This window comes from Meriones unguiculatus, chromosome 6, assembly GCF_030254825.1.
Source record: "Meriones unguiculatus strain TT.TT164.6M chromosome 6, Bangor_MerUng_6.1, whole genome shotgun sequence".
NCBI classification, from domain to species: domain Eukaryota; kingdom Metazoa; phylum Chordata; class Mammalia; order Rodentia; family Muridae; genus Meriones; species Meriones unguiculatus.
In genome coordinates this window covers 24,852,160-24,871,000 of record NC_083354.1, presented here as the reverse complement: position 1 = coordinate 24,871,000, position 18,841 = coordinate 24,852,160, and the positions used below count along the sequence as shown (strand labels likewise).

The 18,841-nt window shown below is 42.8% G+C and overlaps 1 protein-coding gene across 1 annotated transcript in view; it reads right to left on the bottom strand.

Moving 5' to 3' along the window:
• Iqch (IQ motif containing H) overlaps positions 1–8,494 on the bottom strand; it is a 141,078-nt gene extending 132,584 nt beyond the window's left edge. Inside the window, exons 1-2 of the mRNA XM_060384935.1 lie at positions 8,380–8,494; positions 5,303–5,431 (exon numbers count right to left, since the gene is read on the bottom strand). Of these exons, the coding sequence (XP_060240918.1) occupies positions 5,303–5,420 (118 nt within the window). The 5' untranslated portion in view covers positions 5,421–5,431; positions 8,380–8,494. The remainder of the gene's footprint in view (positions 1–5,302; positions 5,432–8,379) is intronic.
• Between the last annotated feature and the right edge of the window lie 10,347 nt (positions 8,495–18,841).

Sequence of the window (18,841 nt, the reverse complement as noted above, 5' to 3'; positions counted from 1 at the left end):
TATCAGAAGATGGAAAGATCCCCCATGCTCATGGATTGGTAGGATTAACATATTGAAAATGGCAATCTTACCAAAAGCAATCTACAGATTCAATGCAATGCCCATCAAAATACCAGCACAATTCTTTACAGAACTTGAAAGAAAAATTCTCAACTTCATATGGAAAAACAAAACAAAACAAAAACCCAAAATTGCCAAAACGATCCTGTACAACAACTGATCATCTAAAGGTATCTCTATCCCTGATCTCAAGCTGTACTACAGAGCAATAGTAATAAAAACTGCATAGAAACAGAATGGTGGATCAATGGAATCGAATAGAAGAGCCAGAAATAAACCCACACACCTATGGATAGTTGATTTTTGACAAAAGCCAAAACCATACAATGAAAAAAGATAGTATCTTCAAGAAATGGTGCTAGTGTAACTAGATGTCTAAATGTAGAAAAATGCAAATAGACCCATATTTATGACCCTGCACAAAACTAAAGTCCATGTGGATCAAAGACCTCAACATAAAACCAGACACACTAAATCTCTTAGAAGAAAAAGTGGAGAAGAGCGTTGAACTCACTGACACAGGAGACAACTTCCTGAACAGAACACCAGCAGCACAGGCTCTAAGATCAACAAGCAATAAGTGGGACCTCATGAAACTGAAAAGCTTCTGTAAAGCAAAGGACACTGTCATCAGAAAAATGACAGCCTACAGACCGGGAAAGGATCTTCACCAACCCTATATCTGACAGAGGGCTAATATCCAGAATATATAAAGAACTAGAGAAGTTAAAAAGCAACAAATCAAGTAATCCAATAAATTCCAATTAAAAACAGAGAATTCTCTGTAGAGGAATATCGAATGGCAGAGAAACACTTAAAGAGATGCTTAATGCCCTTAGTCATTAGGGAAATGCAAATCAAAACAACCCTGAGATTTCACCTTACACCAATCAGAATGGCTAAGATAAAAAACTCAAGTCACAATGTTTGCTGGAGAGGATGTAGAGAAAGGGGAATCTTCCTCCATTGCTGGTGGGAATGTAAACTTGTACAACCACTTTGGAAATCAATTTGGCACTTTCTCAGATAATTAGGAATAGCACTTCCTCAAGATCCAGCCATACCACTCCTAGGCATATATCCAAACTATGCTCAAGTACACAACAAGGACATTTGCTCAGCCATGTTCATAGCAGCTTTATTCGTAATAGCCAGAACATGGAAACAACCCAGATGCCTCTCAACAGAAGAATGGATACAGAAATTGTGGTACATTTACACAATGGAATACTACTCAGCAATTAAAAACAAGGAAATCATGAAATTTGCAGGCAAATGGTGGGATCTAGAAAAGCTCATCCTGAGTGAGGTATCCCAGAAGCAGAAAGACACACACGGTATATACTCACTTATAAGTGGACATTAGACATATAATATAGGATAAAAATACTAAAATCTGTACACCTAAAGAAGCTAAGCAAGAAGAAGGATCCTGGGGAAGATGATCAATCCTTACTCAGAAAGACAAATGGGATGGACATTAGAAGAAGGGGGAAACAGGAATTAGGACAGGAGCCTACCACAGAGGGCCTCAGAAAGACTGTACCCAGCAGTGAATCAAAACAGATGCTGAGACTCATAACCAAACTTTGGGCAGACTGCAGGGAATTATATGAAAGAAGGGGGAGATAGAAAGACCTGGAGAGGACAGGAGCTCCACAGGGAGAGCAACAGAACCAAAAAAAATTGAGCCCAGGAGTCTTTTCTAAGACTGATACTCCAGCCAAGCACCATTTATGGATATAACCTAGAACCCCTGCTCAGATGTAGCCCATGGCAGTTCAGTATCCAAGTGGGTTTCCTAGTAAGGGGAACAGGGACTGTCTCTGACATGAAATCAGTGGCTGGCTCTTTGACACCCACCCCCTGAGGGAGGAGGAGCCTGGCCAGTCCACAGAGGAGGACATTACAGCCTGTCCTGAGATCTGATAAGCTAGGGTCAGATGGAAGGGGAAGAGGACCTCCCCTATCAGTGGACTTGGAGAGGGGGCTACAGCTGGGATACAAAGTGAATAAACTGTAATTAATATAAAACAATAAATATTTAATTAAAAAAAAAGAAAGTTTCTTTTAGGGGCTAGAGAGAGGCTCAGTGGCTGGGAGCACCGCTGCTCTTCCAGGGACCCATGTTCAGTTCCTAGCACTGCATGGCCGCTCACAACTGTCTGTAACTTCATTTCCAGGGGACCAGACACACACACACACACACACACACACACACACACGCACATGCAAAACACCAATGCATATTAAAAAACAATCATTTTTAAAAAGGAGTTTTTTAAAAAAAATTATCTTAGGAAAAAAAAAGTGGGAACTCAACACATTTCCAGATGAAAGAAAATCAGAGTACTATGTCATTCATATATAGACAAACGAATGGCTAAACAGGAAGGAAATGATGAAAGAACAACATTTGGAGGATGAGAAAGTGAAAAACACAGAAAACAAATATCATCAGAAATAAAAGACATTACTTTTTTTTTGCGTCTAACAATTATTTATGATGGTTCATCCAAAACTTTAGCACTTCCTTGTGTGGCTCTCAATGTAGGTGGGTGAAGCAGACATGAAAGCACCTGAAGAAGAAGCACTCACATGCCTAGGCATCCATTCTAAAGAGACAAGAGCACGCGTGCCGTGCGACGCCAGCGCTGATGTTTAAGGGGCTGTCTGGAAACTGCTGACAGCTTGAACAACCCGTCGCCCGCCGGCTCAGCGGCTGAAGCACGGTAACATGGAACAGTCCTTGGCACAAGACACATTCATTGCAGGAATCCAAAGATGGCTCAACAAGTACATATAGATAAATGTAATACAGCATATAAATAGAATCAATAAAAACTTAAAAATAATAAAAAATAAAAAGAAGAAATTAAAAATAATTTCAGTACCATTCTTCACAAAAGTAGGTTTAAAAAACTAAAATGCATATGAAAGCACAAAAGCGGCCCCAAATTCTAAAGACTACCAATCCTAGAGTTAGCACAGTACTTGACTTCCAACGCTACTCAGAGCATAGTAACTAAAACAGCACTGTACTACCGAAAAGCTCTGTGGTCAATGAGAGTCCCTGCCGCAGGGAGAGACTGAAGAATGCGCCTCATACCAACTTCCGGCCTTTGCATGCAAACAGCTGCACCTGCACACACATGCGCCCCCGCATAAACAAAACATATGCACACGCCAGGCGCATATACACACAGTTCTAAAGCAGACATAATAGAAGCACTAGACACAAGCCTAAGTACCTACAGCCATTGATTCTTGAGAAAGATACCAAAACATCTATTGGAGAAAAGATGGTCTGTTTACGAGAAGGAGTTGGAAAAACAGAATATCTACATATAGAAGACTGAAACTAAATCCCCACCTCTCACTCTGCACAAAAACTAAACTAAAATGGATCAAAGACCTTAAAGTGGTGCCTGAAGCTTTGACCCTGCTAGAGGAAGACAGAAAACAAACAACAAACAAACAACAAAACAAAACAAAAAAAACCACTTCAAGATCTAGGCTTGGGCAAGGACTTTCTAAATAGCTAATATTACAAGAAATATTAATAAAACATGACGAATGGGATTACATGAAATTAAAAAGCTTTGTTACTGCAAAAGAAACAATCAACAAATGAAGAGACAACTTACTGAAGAGGATAGAACCTTTGCTGGCTGCTCATCCAATAGGAGGTTCATGTTTAGAGTGTATAAAGATCTCAAACACTAACAACAAAAGAGAAAATACTCAAGTGAATAATTGGGGAATTGAGCTGAAGAAAGGGTTTCCAAAGAAGTACCAGCAGCCCATAAACACAGGGAAAGAATAAAGAATGCTCAGGGCCTCACAACTGTGCTGATGAAAATTAATCAAGCCTATGGAAATTAGTATGGAATTCCTCAAAAAAACTAAACATTGAAGTTCTGTATGACTCAGCCATATCACTTCTTGATGTATAAACAAACAGCACAAAATCAGGCAGACTAGACATATGCCTCTTCATCCTTGAGTCAGCCTGACTGCCTATCAAGAGATAATAGATTTAAACTCACACACACACATACACACACACATACACACACACAATGGGTCCTACTAAGATATAAAGAAAAATGAAATCATATCATTTGCTGGAAAATTAATGGGATCAGCTTATTTCCCATAAAGACAAATAATTCCTATTTTTCTCCTATTTAGGAGAAGCTAGGAGGGGAGAACATATGAAGGTTAAAGGGAAGTAGCTATTGGTGTGGAAAGGGAAGGGGGAAGTGGAAAGGCACGGGATAAAAGAGTGATAAAGGAAGTGAATATGATCAAAGTATGTTGTATGCATGCAGGGAAACATCAGAGTGTAACCAAAAACGCTACCATCTGTAGGATTCTCCTAACCATTGTCCTGAGTGGAAAAATACCAAATCCAAAGGTTACATACTCTGTGAGTTCATTTATGTGACAGTTTTGAAATGACAAAATTATACAAGAAGAAGAGATTTTTGGATGCCAGGGCCGAAAGGGTTTGGAAGGAGTTGATGGGTCTGTATCCACTTGGTGACAGAAACCTTCTAATCTTGGCTGAGGACTAGCATACGGTTCAGGGGTATTGTGCTTGCCTACCGTGGGCAAGGCCGCTGTCAGCCTCAGGGCAACCGAGGCACACCCTGCTGATGGCAGAGTGCTGCCACATCCCGCTTCGTTACTACCGGGGGAAACTATGGCAAGAACTCTATTAGTCCTTACAAACACATGTGATTCTACAATTAGCTCAATCTAAAAAGCTTAATTTTAAAAAGACACTCTTAAAAATAATAAACTGCCAAGCCAGAGTAGGAAGAAACTATTTTCAGTACCTACATCTGATAAAAGATTTGTGTCACAAATGTACACATAATACCCTTACTAAAAACGGGAAGAAAAAACTATTATAAATAAAAAGGCTGATGCCTTAAATCACTTCATGAAAGGCTATTTAAGCAACAAATATCATTTTTTCAATTTTAGTGCTACTTTGTATTTTAATATTTAGCTCTTTACTATTTTTGTCTTCTTTACCAACCAAACAACAAAACCCCTTGAAAATTCCAACACAGTACCCAGGCTCTCCGTGGACAGCCTCAGCTGCACAGACACTTTAAACTCTCATCTTATTCTATTCCCGAGGATTACAGTTGTCCACTAGGAATCTAGACTTGGTAGGGAGACCCTTCCTGCAGAACCACACCTACACACACAGGCATGAGTGGCTTACTTTCTGTTGGAATCCTCCTTGGTTCCTTAAAACTATGCAGAGGAATTGCTTGGGGTTTAATGGGGGGATTCTTCAAGGTGATCCTTGCTGCCGGGGGAATCAGCCCTCGTTCGATCATACTTAAGATCCCTAAAGGGAAGGTTGACAGACAACAAAACATGAGTTTACCTCTAAGCAACTCTACAAAGTCTGAGCTTTATGATTACATAACGGTAGCAGCATCATTCATCATCTTATTTGTAAAGGTGTATTCTACTCCCTTAATCTTTTACATGAAAAATAGCTACAGCCCATCTTAAGCTTAATATTCTAACCCAAGGGAAAAAATCATTTCCAGTTGCAGTAATATGAAATCAAATTGCACCAAGATAATTTCATTCTTAGGTAGAAATATAATTTCAAGACAAACTGAAACGTCCTTATACTTATGGCGTTTTCAATCACTGGTGATTTTATAGCACTTTTTGAAATTCAGGGACATGAGGCACAGATTCTTAATAACTAAGGTGATCTTTTATTCTGCAAAAAAAAAAGAAAATCTGTGTACTTGAACCCATATGCCTGGTGTTCTAATCACTCATATTTTGTTTAAAAAAAAAAAAAAAGAACTATCCTTTAGATGTGCTCATGTCACCAGAAATTATGAAAACTAGACTGCATGTCTGACTATGTTAGAGAAACAAGTTAGTATTCATGAAACTGATGTGCAATTTCTTGTCATCACCAAGGCTGTCACCTAATTTTTTTAAGGGCAAGGCACCTTGATAAATGAGTAAACAGGTGAATAATTAAACAAAACAGAGCTTTTCTTACAGTGGGTCTATTGTTTTGACATCAGAAACCCAGAATTTGTGCTCGGGTTTTAGTTTTTGTGCTCTTATACTATAGAAACATGAGGAACCTTTTAATTCAACAAGTTCCTAGTGCATAGACTAAAACCAAGCTGGACCAAGTTGAAGAAACTGGAACTTCGCAGAGGGACTGATCCTGTCCCCATTCGCATCAGGAGCCCTTGAGGACAGGACAGTGCTGTTAGGCATGTTAGCCTGGTGAAACAGCAGCTTGGAAGAATGACTGGAAGGCTGGAGAGCCAAAGATTCCCCTAGACAACAGTCTTTCCCAGAGAGGCTCCACTTACATACCGCACGATCATTTGCGGGAGGATTTTTTCCTTATTGAAGGCGGAGACTTCTGGCCCCTGTCCCAGGCCTCCCCAAACGTTCGAGATCAGAGCCTGAGGAGATGAAGTCTTGAATCTCCCACGAGACATGTATGTGCCCTGATGTTTGAGAACGACCGCTGGTGTGGACCAGCACTCCAGCACACCTTCTGCTCTGAGTTCTCACAACTTCAAACCCTCTGTGAAACGGGTCAGCTTTCAACTTTCTTACCACTAGAACTGAAACAGCTCTGTGTTTTAAAATATAAGATAAATTCTTTGTCTTCACTAAGACTGTTTACTATCCACACCAAACCCCATGTGTAAGAGCTTTCCGGGTGAGAACACTAGATTCTGGCCTGTGCACTATGAAACTTGTGTTCTCATCCACTGACTCTGTGGGGAGCTTCATTTCTTAGATTTTGCCAGAAAATTCATGTGGATGCTGTTCGTCTTTCATCTCATGCTAAGCAGACCCAGAGTGGGTCTTAGATGTCACTGAAAGGCATCAAAACACTTGAAAACTCCACACATTTCTCTGACTTGTGCCTTCCTGACACTAATATTACTTTGTAGGATAACCAGACATATGGCAAGTACTCCATAAATACACAAGGACTAATTGTTTGATTAATTACAAACATGATAGGCCACGTGTCCTCTGATAGATATAGAAATAAAAATGTAACTTCTTTCCCTCTGCACTGGTTACCTTGATCCAAGCCTTACTTTTGTCTTATGGTTCTTTTTACCTGCTAAAATTCACTCATGCTAATTTCATTCAGGAAGAACACTGAAGCAAGAAACACACACTTACCATTGCTACTTTGTGTTCCTCAAATGTCAGTGGTGTATAAAATACTAGAAGGTATAAGCCACTGAACTTCTCACAGCTAGAAAATAACTACCGCTATGGATAGCTCAACAAATTCAGACAAAGGTCAGCAGACAAGACACAGAGCTAGACACCAGACGACTTTGAATCTCCAAGCATCACAAGAATGGTTTGGAACCAACTCTGGGTCCTGAATACTCCAAACAGACAGGAAGTGAGATTATGAGTAACTCAAGACCATCTCACTCCATTATATTTGAGTTAGGAGCCATTCTTTAACATTTCAGTCAATCAAATGAACCAGGGGAAAATAAGAGGATTAGCAGACATCTAACCCACATTCATTTTCTTACTCCTATAATGTGTTTACTTACTTGTCAATTCACAGTTCTTACCCACACAGTCCTGGGCACTGTGGCTACCAAGGCAAAGATAATACAATCTTTTTTATTACAAGTTTGCAGTACTAGACTTTAGACTGAAACCCACAGAGTTAGAGGGCTGGAAAGATGGCTCAACAGTTAAGAGCACTGGCTGCTCTTTCAAGGGATTCAGGTTCGGGTCCCAGCACCACATGGTAAATCACAACCACTTGTAACTCCAGTTCCAGGAGACCCAACACCCTCTTCTGGTTTCACAGGGCAAACAGGAGTGCATGTGGAACACAGACATACACATATCCAGGTAAGACACACACACACACACACATATAGACATATAAATGTGTGTGTGTGTGTGTGTGTGTCATATATATATGTGTGTGTGTAAATAAAAATAAAAGCACTAATTATATTATTTCTGGCTTCATTCTTTTGCACAGCAGTATTCTGAAATAACATTAAAAAGCAATCAGAAGAGCATCAGACACCACTTAGAAAACAGTAACATCTAATTATATCACATAAACATGATAACCATTTTAATACATAACATCAGGGCTCTTGTGGTCACCTAGTCCAGGGTGAAACTCAGCCCAGCTGAGGACCTGACTTGTTTGAGGTCACCTGTTCCAATTCAGGCGCCTGGTTCCTCCCTCCGGCCTCTCACCTTTATGTCCCTAGATATGGGTGCACCAGCACTCACCTTTGCTGGCATCCTTTTGCAAGATGGGGATGGGGACAAAATGGGGATCAGTGCGGCGAGATGGCGGCAGGACTGTGAGGCTGGATACCGTGGACCCTTTTATTAGCCGCTGAACCTTCTCCTAACAATAAAAATATTGTTAGCTGACATTTTTGCCTTCACAATGAACATAGTTTTCTTCTTGTGAACAATAAATAAGATTATGAACAGTTTCATTAAGTTTTAATAAAGTAGCAATACCAGCTCCAATTTTATTGCTCCTGAGTACCCTATGCTGCTCTCTACTGTCAGGAGTTTGTGTAATTTAAAATAGTTAATTAAATCCAATTAACATGTGGTGATTTCCACTATGCAAATTCAGTGTAGTAGTTAATAAAGGAACTATTAAGATTTTGTTCAATTTTAATGACTACAATATAAAAGTACTAAATCTTGACATGGGAGGTTTTGAATACAGCAAAGTTGTACATAGGCAGATTTCCCAGGAAATAAATAAGAGAGTCTTGAGGTTATAACTACAAACTGGAAGGACTGAAAGAAAGGCACTTCAGTCAGTACTAACAGGCTAAGCGTGAGCACTGCATAGACTGTTGGAATCTATGGAAAGGTGCACTGTCCCGATCAGTAGCACAGATAACCACTGTTCTTAGAATCAGAAATGCTCTTGTTATGGTTTCGAAGTAGGAATTGATTCTATTTAGTGGGTTTAGATGTTAAAGATTATGCACATTGCATATAAGCCATATTTAGTTGTATAGCTCAAGTACACTGTTTATACCTTGATCGTAGGAGGTTCTAGATCACTGGGCCTCTCAGCAGGAAGAAATTCACTGTCCGGTGTTTGTAAACTGATTTAAAATTTCAAGTTACTTTCCAAGCATTAATTAATTTGCATAGCTTCCAGGGGAACTAGCTAGTGTTTTGCTACTTAACTTATGGAGAGCTCAGGGCACGAAAGTTAGTACATTTGCTTCAGGACATACAAATGTGTAGTTTGTCCATCTACAATGAATCTGGTTTTAAACAGTCGACAATGCCATTGGCCTCATTCGTATTACACCTTCTTGCTAGTTAGGACTGAGGAGAGAAAAGGGAGAGTTTCTTCTAAGCGCAGAGGTAGAAAATCACCTTAGAATTAAATACTAGCTGAGCAAAGTGTTAGGTTCCCCAGCCAGGAGGTAGTACTCCTTAGTATTTTGGAACACAACCTGCTCCTGTGATGTCATCATGTGTCACCAGGTGGCCACACCTGGAAGGCGTGGTTACCTTTCCCCTTAAAGGGCTAACCCCAACCCGTGGTCTCTCTCTTACTTTCTCTTCTCTCTCTCTTACACTCTTTCTCTCTTCTACACTCTTTCTCTCTCTCTCTCTCCCTCTTTCTCGGAAGGCAACAGACAGCACTTCCTGTCTGCACCCCCATCCCCCTTTCCTTTTCTCTCATGTCCTGCTTCCCCCTTCCTCCATACCCTCCTAATAAACTTCTTGCAGAGAATATCGGTTGATACCAGCCTCATTGCTTTTTAATAAATAATAACAGTACTGAGGTAACGGAAAAGCAGCATCTCCCACGCACTGAGCAATTCGCGGTGCTCAGTGAACAGACACAGGAATTGTTCTCTTTGGTGCTGTGGCTAGAACCCAGGGTCTTGTACATGTTCGGCTCACACTACCGGAAAGCAGTGCCCCATTGCCTCAAATAACATGTAAGACAAAAAGTGTGTGTGTGCATATGGGCTAATACCAGGCACTTTACTCAAGGCAGGGTCTCTTGCTGAACCCAGGGCTCACTGAAGTGGCTTGTAGCCAGCTTGTCCAGGGATCCCGATCCTGCCTCCCTGGGATTCTAGGCTGTCTCTGCAACTGCTCGGCTTTTACACAGGTTCTAGGATCCCGCCTCCAGGGAAGGTAAGTACTTTATCTACTGAGCCATCTCCCCAGCCCTCAAATAGCATTCTATAAAAATCACTCAGTCACTCAATCAGTCTGTCTGTCTGTTTATCTATCTATCTATCTATCTATCTATCTATCTATCTATCTATCTATCTATCTATCTATCTATCTATCTATCTATCTAAGTATTCACTTTACAGCCTGATCCTAGCGTCTTCCCGCCTCTCCTTCCAATCCCACCTTCATGTCCCCTCCCTCAAATCCCTCTCTCCTTCTCAGATGAAAGGGGGGGGTGCAGACAGGAAGTGCTGTCTGTTGCCTTCCGGGTAAGTTGAAACTTGAAGAGCAGGTTTGACTGCCTTGCTTTTGCAGTGTGGACTCTGCGGATGGTTCTGTGGATGGTCACCCAGAACTCCGGGCTTGCTGAGGTGATGGGGTTGCTCCTCCTCACCCTTAGCTCTTTTCTCTCCTCATCTGGACCTGAGTTACTTCTGGGAGCTCCTCCTAATCGGAGACAGGGTTACCCACCCACTGTACTGTAACTAGAGCCGTACTGTGACTGAGACGCGCACCCAAGGGGACAGGGCCTCCTGCTTGTCTGGCAGGTGTCAAGGTCAGGGAAGGGAAGGAAAATTGAAGGGAGAGAGATTCCACTTCAACAAAACTGTCAAGCTCTGTGTAGAAATGAAATACAGGGTTGGCAGTTTGGGGGCACAGAGCATAATTTATCGGGATTTCCTGAAAGCCTTTGATAAAGAGCACCTGACAACTGGCTTTTGAAAGCTAAAGCAGGAAGATCCCGTATGAAATACATCACTAAGAATGACACAAAGGTGAGGGTGGGGAACAGACGCTGTCCTGTATCAGCAGATTCACCGAGGGGCTTTCTCCAGTGCTTACACTGTGCCCAACACCGTGTGTGTGTGTGTGTGTGTGTGTGTGTGTGTGTGTGTGTGTGTGTGTGTGTGTGCGCGCTCGCGCGCACGCACGCCCGCGCGCTGAAGAGGCAGGAGTAAGTGGATAGGATGGATAGGACACAGGAGAGGGCTCAGTAAGAAACATCTGCCCGCTCTGCTGTCCCATGGCAAAGATAATTTTTTGTATCAGCCTGGTTGGAAGGAAGAGTGTAGCAAACTTCAGCACTTACTGAGCACTTACTATCTAAACTAACTTTACTACAACGATCATTAGATTTCATGAGCAGTGGGAAAGCTCAGAGCTAAGGGAGCTTGGATGTGGGAGCAGTTAACTCTGCTGCTGGTGTTGCGGGGATGTTGCAGCAGCTCCATCCTGACCGTATATCGGAACCATTCAGGGAGTCTCCTGAAAGCACTGCTGCCTGGGCACCGATCCTGGGCAATTAAATCACAACACTTTAGTTCAGACCTGGGCCTTGGCATTTCTGTAAGGCTCCCTGGGCCACTGTGATGTGCAGCCAAAGTTATGATGTAGTACTGTGGGTGGCATTTAAATGTCATCTTAAAAAAGGCACTGAGTTACAGGCTTAGAGGCTGTGATGATGGGTGGGGAGAATGGAGGCCCCCTGAAGCAGCATGGACGCGTTGCAGCCAGGAGAGGTCTGGGTGTTGGGGGAGGGGTGAAGAGTGACAGGAAGAACGGGCTGAGAGAAATCCCAGTTCCAAAGCTGGCTTTGAGAAGTGCTGATCCCTAGCAACCCCTAAGACCACTGCCTCTGGACTCTCCCCTCCGCTGTGAGTACAGTATAAGTTACAAGAGCACATGCTTTGCAATTTGGAAAATACATAAACTTTCATACACCGACAGAATATGAGATACAATTTATTCAATAATCATAAACAAAACAATGCCCTTTATATATGACCTTTTATTATTTCCAAAACTATAACTCAGAACTTTATTACTTTGTCTAAATCTTCTAAATTAGCTTAGAAGTTTTTGAAGTAAAAACGGGGCTACCAGAGCTACAGCTCAGGGGCGGAGAGCTTGACTTGCACATGAAGCCCGAGGTTCTAGAAACAAAGGAAAAAGCAGTGCTCATAGGCCCAAGACCCAGAACTCTCAGCAGAAAAAAAACAACCTATTTCATTGTTCTGGTACAGATGCCATAGGCTCATTAGAAAGATTCGGCCAATGTGGAAACAAAGCTGAAGAAACCACATCAACTTTCATTAGGAGACCCGTCCTCCTTGGTGTCTTTATAACAATTGACATACTGATGTATAATAACAGAATGTGCATTTCCTTATTCAATCTGACACAAATTTAATAGAGGGAAAGGGTCTGAATTTAAAACATCAAACTGTGTTATTGAGCTTCTTAGTACTATTCTTATTACTATTATTATTTTTGAGAGAGAGTCTAATGTAGCCCATGTTGCCTTCAACTTGCTATGCAGTTAAGGATGACCTTGAATGTCTGATTTCCTGTCTTCCTGGAGAATGTCTGTCTTCCTGGAGATACAGGCATGTGCCACCATGCCCAGTTTATGTGTTACTTGGGATTGAACTCAGGGTTTTGTGCTCACTAGGCAAGCACTCTTCCAACTGAACCCCAGCCTCAGCATCAGCAGATTATTAGAGCTTAACACATATTCCTCTACCCCAGGGTCCCTCTAAAGTAAGGATGTTTCCTCTACACAGGTAATTTTTTTTTTCTTAAAGGAGCAGAAGAGTAGATTTGCAGGCCTGTGAGCATGCAGGCTGACTGCCATAACTGAAAAGCAGAACTGACAGCATGTAAAAAGAGTGAAGCTGACGGCTGAGGCCTGAATGTCTGTGACCCAAGTTGGATGTTAAAATGGACACTCCGGGGGTGTTGACAGGAGGTGGGACCTCTGAGAGGTGACTAAGTCATGAGGATAGAGCCTTCAGACATGGGGCTAGGGCCAGAGACTGGCCTTTCTTCCCACCATGTGAGACACAATGAGAAAGGAGCCTCATACTCAGAAAGCAGGTCTTCACCAGACGCCGAATCCAAGAGGCTTACCCTTGAACTTCCCAGCACAACTGCTATAAGAAACCTGTTTCCTCTGTTGTGAGCAGTCAGCTCTGTGACGTTTTGTTAGGGACTGGAAAGACCAAGATGCCATTTTCTGAGGAAACTTTATTCACAGGAGCAGGCTAACCCTCAGGCAATAGTTGGTAGACTGGTGTTGTCCAGCTGAATAAAGCTAATTGTGAAAACACTGAGCTTTTCTAGCCCGGGTTATCGTGAACAGTACATCCTAACTTCAGAAGCTGGGCATCAGGCTTCCTGCTCCGCTGACCTCCTTCCTTTCAATTCCAGAGTATTTCTACCCTGTCTAGACGTACAACATTCATACTGACACTATTAAAGCACCAGGGTCTGCCATGCGTGTGAGTGGACCTGACGTCCATCAACAGTCATTTTTGTGGTCCGTCTCTGCTATAGCTACTTGTTTTGGTTGATACGCTACCTTGAGCCATCAGTGGTTCTGTTCAGCAAGTGTTCATGAATATCTTACTTGTCTTTATGCCTGAATTACATCTGGGCTCATAATTTTTTGTAGATACCACACACAGTCCTAAATGGTAACTCTTGTGAAATCTATTGCTAGCCTGACTTTTTACTCTTTGTAGGTGCCTTCTTACTTCCTGGATGCTGAAACATTCTTCCTCTTTAAAGTGGGGGCATTTAACTGAAATAAATTTATGTTAAAAGTTCAAAGTCAGTTTTTTCTGGGGTTCAGAGTTTTCTTTCCAACCACTTCCTGTTCCTTTTTTTTTTTTTTTATTACTTTGAGAGTGTTTTCTTACATCAGTGACTATCTTCACTTTCATTTGCTGGATCTTCTATTTGGGGGACACCAAATATTCTTCCAAATTGCTTATCTTTGGCTTTTATATTATGGCATCTATTTGTTCTCTAGGGCCTGTTTTCAAACATGACATTCCAATTTTGGCTGAGTACATCGCTATCTAATTACAGATCACATTTTTCAGTTTTCCCTGTGACTAAAAGGGGCATGTGACCAAATCCATGCCCGTCAGATGTGAGAGGTCCCTCTAGGTCACCCCTCAGAAGGCTTTCCCTAGAGTCTCTTCACGCTTGCGTTGAGTTGACTGACATGTGGGAACAGCTTCTGCCGTGGGAAAGACTGCCCTGTAGCCAGCAAGGACAGGAGGAACAGCATCTTGGATGGCCGTATGGAACAGAGCGAGACTTGGGTTCTCCATGGTGAACTGTTTTGTAAATGAGAAATAAACTTAGTTAAGTCATTGTCCCTTTTCCCCACAGTGCAGCACTGTAATCTGTGCCACAGCAATGTTCATGTCAGTTAGCATCTAATTCATTCCCTTTGTCTTTTTCCTGAGCATACGCTGTGCTCACAGGCTTTCCTCCGTGCCAATAGTTCAGTATTCAGTGGTGTCTGTTCTCTTCCTTCTATTTATAGTTTATTTATTACTTCCATAAAGTATTTTGGTATTCAATTTGTTTCTGTATGTCTGCAATTTCTGTTTTGTTTTATTCTGCTATTTTATCATCTTGTATTTGAGCTCTAGTTTTACTTAATTTATGTTATCAAGCTGTGCTATTTATTACATGAAGGAAATAGGAAAAGTCCTTATGCTCTTGAGTTATGATTTTTTTAGACTCTGCCTTTTGTGGCCTAGAGTTTCTCTCCTCCCTCCTTTCCTTTTCTCTTCTTAGCTAAGAGTGAGAAATGAACACAGAGAAAATGCAGTGACCGTGACCCACACAGGGTTATCACTGCTTCCCCTGTGCACAGCTGGGCAGCTCACCCAGGCGGCCTGCTTGCTACGATCAGCAACATTCTCCTGCTTTTCTGACACTCATGCCTGACATGAGAGATATCCCTCTGTCCTGTTCTGTGTCCACTGGCATTTCTTCTGTTTATTCAGTGGAGCTTCTATGTGGAAATCTGAGTAAAACCCATCTTAAATTGCTCAGGCTATACCAGCTTCAGGGAGAGAGAAGAGAGATTTTGTTTCACTTTTTAAATTTGAGTGGTCTGAAATATTTCAAATTTTGTGTATAAACCAAGAACTTCTGTTATTATTCAACATCATGATATTCTGAATTTATATAATTGAACTTCATATAAAATTCAGCCCCACTATTCTTCAGAATGTTAGTATAAAGAATCAGTGAGGGTACATATAGAGAGATCAATTTTTTTCACAATAGAAAATGTTGTGTGTGTGTGTACATGTTTTTATCATAAATGTTGTTTGGAAGTATAACATTTGCTTTTTTGTTTTGTGTGTTGTTTGTTTAGACAGAGTTTCTCTGTGTGGCCCTGACTGCCCTGGAACTCTCTCTGTAGACCAGGCTGGCCTCAAACTCAGAGATCGGCCTACCTCTGCCTCCCCAGTACTGGGACTAAAGGCATGTGCCACCACTGCCCGGCTTAACATTCACTTTTTTAAAGGCACAAATCATAAGGTCATCCTTTGACCTTTTATCAAGTAAACAATGTGGACAGCCAGAGTCTGTGAGAAACAGCAATTCCAGCCCCCTGTAGTCTCCCAGCCAAGCCTACCACAGCCAGAGAAAACCACCACATGCTACTATACTGTCTTTTGCTCCAGAACTCTGCATGCATCACTGCTGCATTCTTCCGTACCTTCCTTTCTTTCCCTCAAAATTGATTGTGGAATTGAGCTTATGCTCATGTTAAGTTAGACTTACAAAAGTAATCATTTAGGTTTAGCCTGCAACTTCCCATTTTTTAAATTTATTATTTATTTGTTTGTTTGTTTATTTGCATTGCTTAATATGTTCCCTCTAGGGCTGGAGAGATGGCTCAGTGGTTAAGAGGTCCTTCCAGAGGTCCTGAGATGGCTCAGTGGTTAAGAGGTCCTTCCAGAGGTCCTGAGTTCAATTCCCAGCAACCACACGGTGGCTCTCAACCATCTATAATGAGATCTGGCGCCCTCTGCTGGCATGTAGGTGCATGTGCAGATACAGCACTCATCCTACATGAAATAAATAATATTTTAAAATATGTTCCTTCTATATCATCTCAGTCCTTGGACCTGCTATTAACTTCTGTTACTCACAGACAAGTTTAAAGGAAACCTCTTTTGGAAAATCACCTCTGATCTCTTTCCCTTCTCTTATTATATTTTAACATACAACGTAAGAATCTGTACACTATCCCAGAGGCATTCCTTAATTCAGAGCTCGTGTGGTTCTGTCTTACTCTCTCCTGACTCTGGAAAGAGAATTAAACAAAGCGCCTGGGGCAGTAATGTGGCTGAGGGTAGTGCTTACTTGCCATGCGTGCCAACGGCCTCGCTCCATTCTGAAACCTCAGAAGGCACAGCCTGTTGCTGTGTTAAGCATTTCCGTGTGCACCCTGCTCCCCTACATTCATACACGCTTGCCCTTCAAGTTCTGCATGCATGTGTCGGGGTCCTCGCGCTGGCAGCTCTAAATTGTTCTGCATTCTTTCTTGAAAACACTTCCGCAGGCTTACGAACTACTGTCATGCTCATCACAACGACCACCTGCTTCCCAGCACTGCCTCTCTGTGATGGTCGCCTTTCGCACTGTGTGGCAAACACCTCACAAGAGGGGAGTAAGGGCGGGTTTATTTTGGCTCCGGTCTGAGGGTACTGTCCATCACGGCAGGGAGGCGTGGTGGCAGGAGTGCTCCTGGCTGCGGCAGCAGCCGTCGGAAGCTGCTTGCTCACATCCTGGCAGGCCAGCATCTGTGCTCCGTGTTAGTCAGTCAGTGGCCCCAAATACCTTGTATTTACTGTGCTTTCTCACTGCGTCATCTTTTCCTGTGTTTGATTCCTTCTCATGGTGTTGGATTCATTGTGACTTTAGTAACAAGCCAAATGGCTGAACAGAAAGTATCCAAAAGACTTTGTGTCTTAAAGGCTTGTTTCGAACCTTGGTCTTATCGCTGACTAGACTGTGAGGGTTCCTAATTCATCACAGACTAATCAGTGGTGAATGCACACTTAGATGGGAAGCATTAGTGGGGAGGGCTGGCTGGAGGAAGGTCATCGCACGTACTTTTGAAAGGTGTCTTGCCTTTGGACCTTTCTTCTCATTGCTGCCTGTTTCCTGGCCAGCAAGTGCCTCTGCTCCACTAACCCTCCTGGCTGTTGATGCTCTGCCTCACCACAGATCCACAGGGCCAAGTGACTGTGGGCTGAAACCCTGAAGCCGTGAGCTAAAATGAGCCCTTCTCCCCTCCAGTTGCTTGTCTCGGTGTGTTGTCTCAGCAATGGAAAGTGGCGATTCTGGTGGTTGATTTTGATTGCCAGATTGATCTGACATCAGCTAAGAGACACACCTTTGGGTGGGCCTGTGAGTGTATTTCCAGAGTGACGGGGGAAGACCCTGGAGTGGCGGTTCTGAGGTAAAGAGGCCTGAGGGAGCAGCAGCCTCCCTTGCTTCCCGCCAGCAAGTGTGTGCCCTGTGCTGCCGCCACTGCCGCTGCCCGCTGCCAGCAGAGCACAGGTGCCCAGGGCGGCAAAGACAGCGGCTCTCCAGAACCCTCTGGCCCTCAGCGGCATATTGGGACTGCTAAGGCATCAGTTTCTTGGCTTGAGCGGCTCCTGGATTCCCAGTGTTCCTGCCAGAAGAACAACCCAACCCATGTGGAGTAAGCCAGCCCAATAATTTATACATGTGTAAATACAGCTCCGTCAATGTCTATGTGTATACTTGCACACACATGCATAAACTCTATCGCTCGGTTTCTTTAGAGAACGATGTGCGTAGCATAAGCATAGGTGTGTGATAGTTATGGCATCTGGCATGTAGGCACGCTCTATGAGGTCCCGCTGTGGAAGCTGCCCGACATGCACCTCCAGGCTTACCCATGAAGTGGTATGCGGCCACATTTGGCCCCTTCATCCTCACAGGCAAGTATGGCTACGAACTAAGTAAAACATCTCTGAGTACAAACAGAAAATATTCCATGTAATGGTTCTGGCTGATTAAATGACACGAGAAACTGTTGCTGTTGTTCCTAGTGCTAGTCAGGCATCACTGTGGCCAAAGCCTAGACTGGAAAGGCTTCAAGGAAGGAGAGAGGGAGGGAGGAAGGGAGGGAGGAGGGGAAGAAGTCAGGGAAAGAGAAAAAAGACAAAGGGCACATCCATGGGGGTTGTCCTTCTCAGGTGGGAAGGCTCTTAAGACGGTAAAACAGAGTTGATGCAGGGACAATCTGACCATGAGCAGAGAGAGAATATGGAAAACAGAGACAACTGTGGAAAAGCTCAGCTTTGAACACTCGGCAGCCTGAGGAATGAGCGTGTGAACATCACTTAAAAGTAGTGTTTGTTGTGATGGCCCCGAGCAAAGATCAACTTCCAGCAGAAATGTGACTAAGGAGGAAAAATATGTAATACAGTCCACATTTTTTCCCATTATGGTTCAGTCCAGTACTTTATCCTCAAGTGCCTGCTCCTCAGAGGAGCTCCTCCTCCTGAGGGTCCTGACGAAGCTTGGGGAGCACCCCTCCTGGTGCCTGCTCTCCTGAAGAGTTACAAGGATGCATGTTGGCTGGAACTCCAAGATGGCCCAGTGCAGAAACAGTCTCTTCTGCCTGTGTTTCCAAACAAATGCTCCTTTCATAGGAATA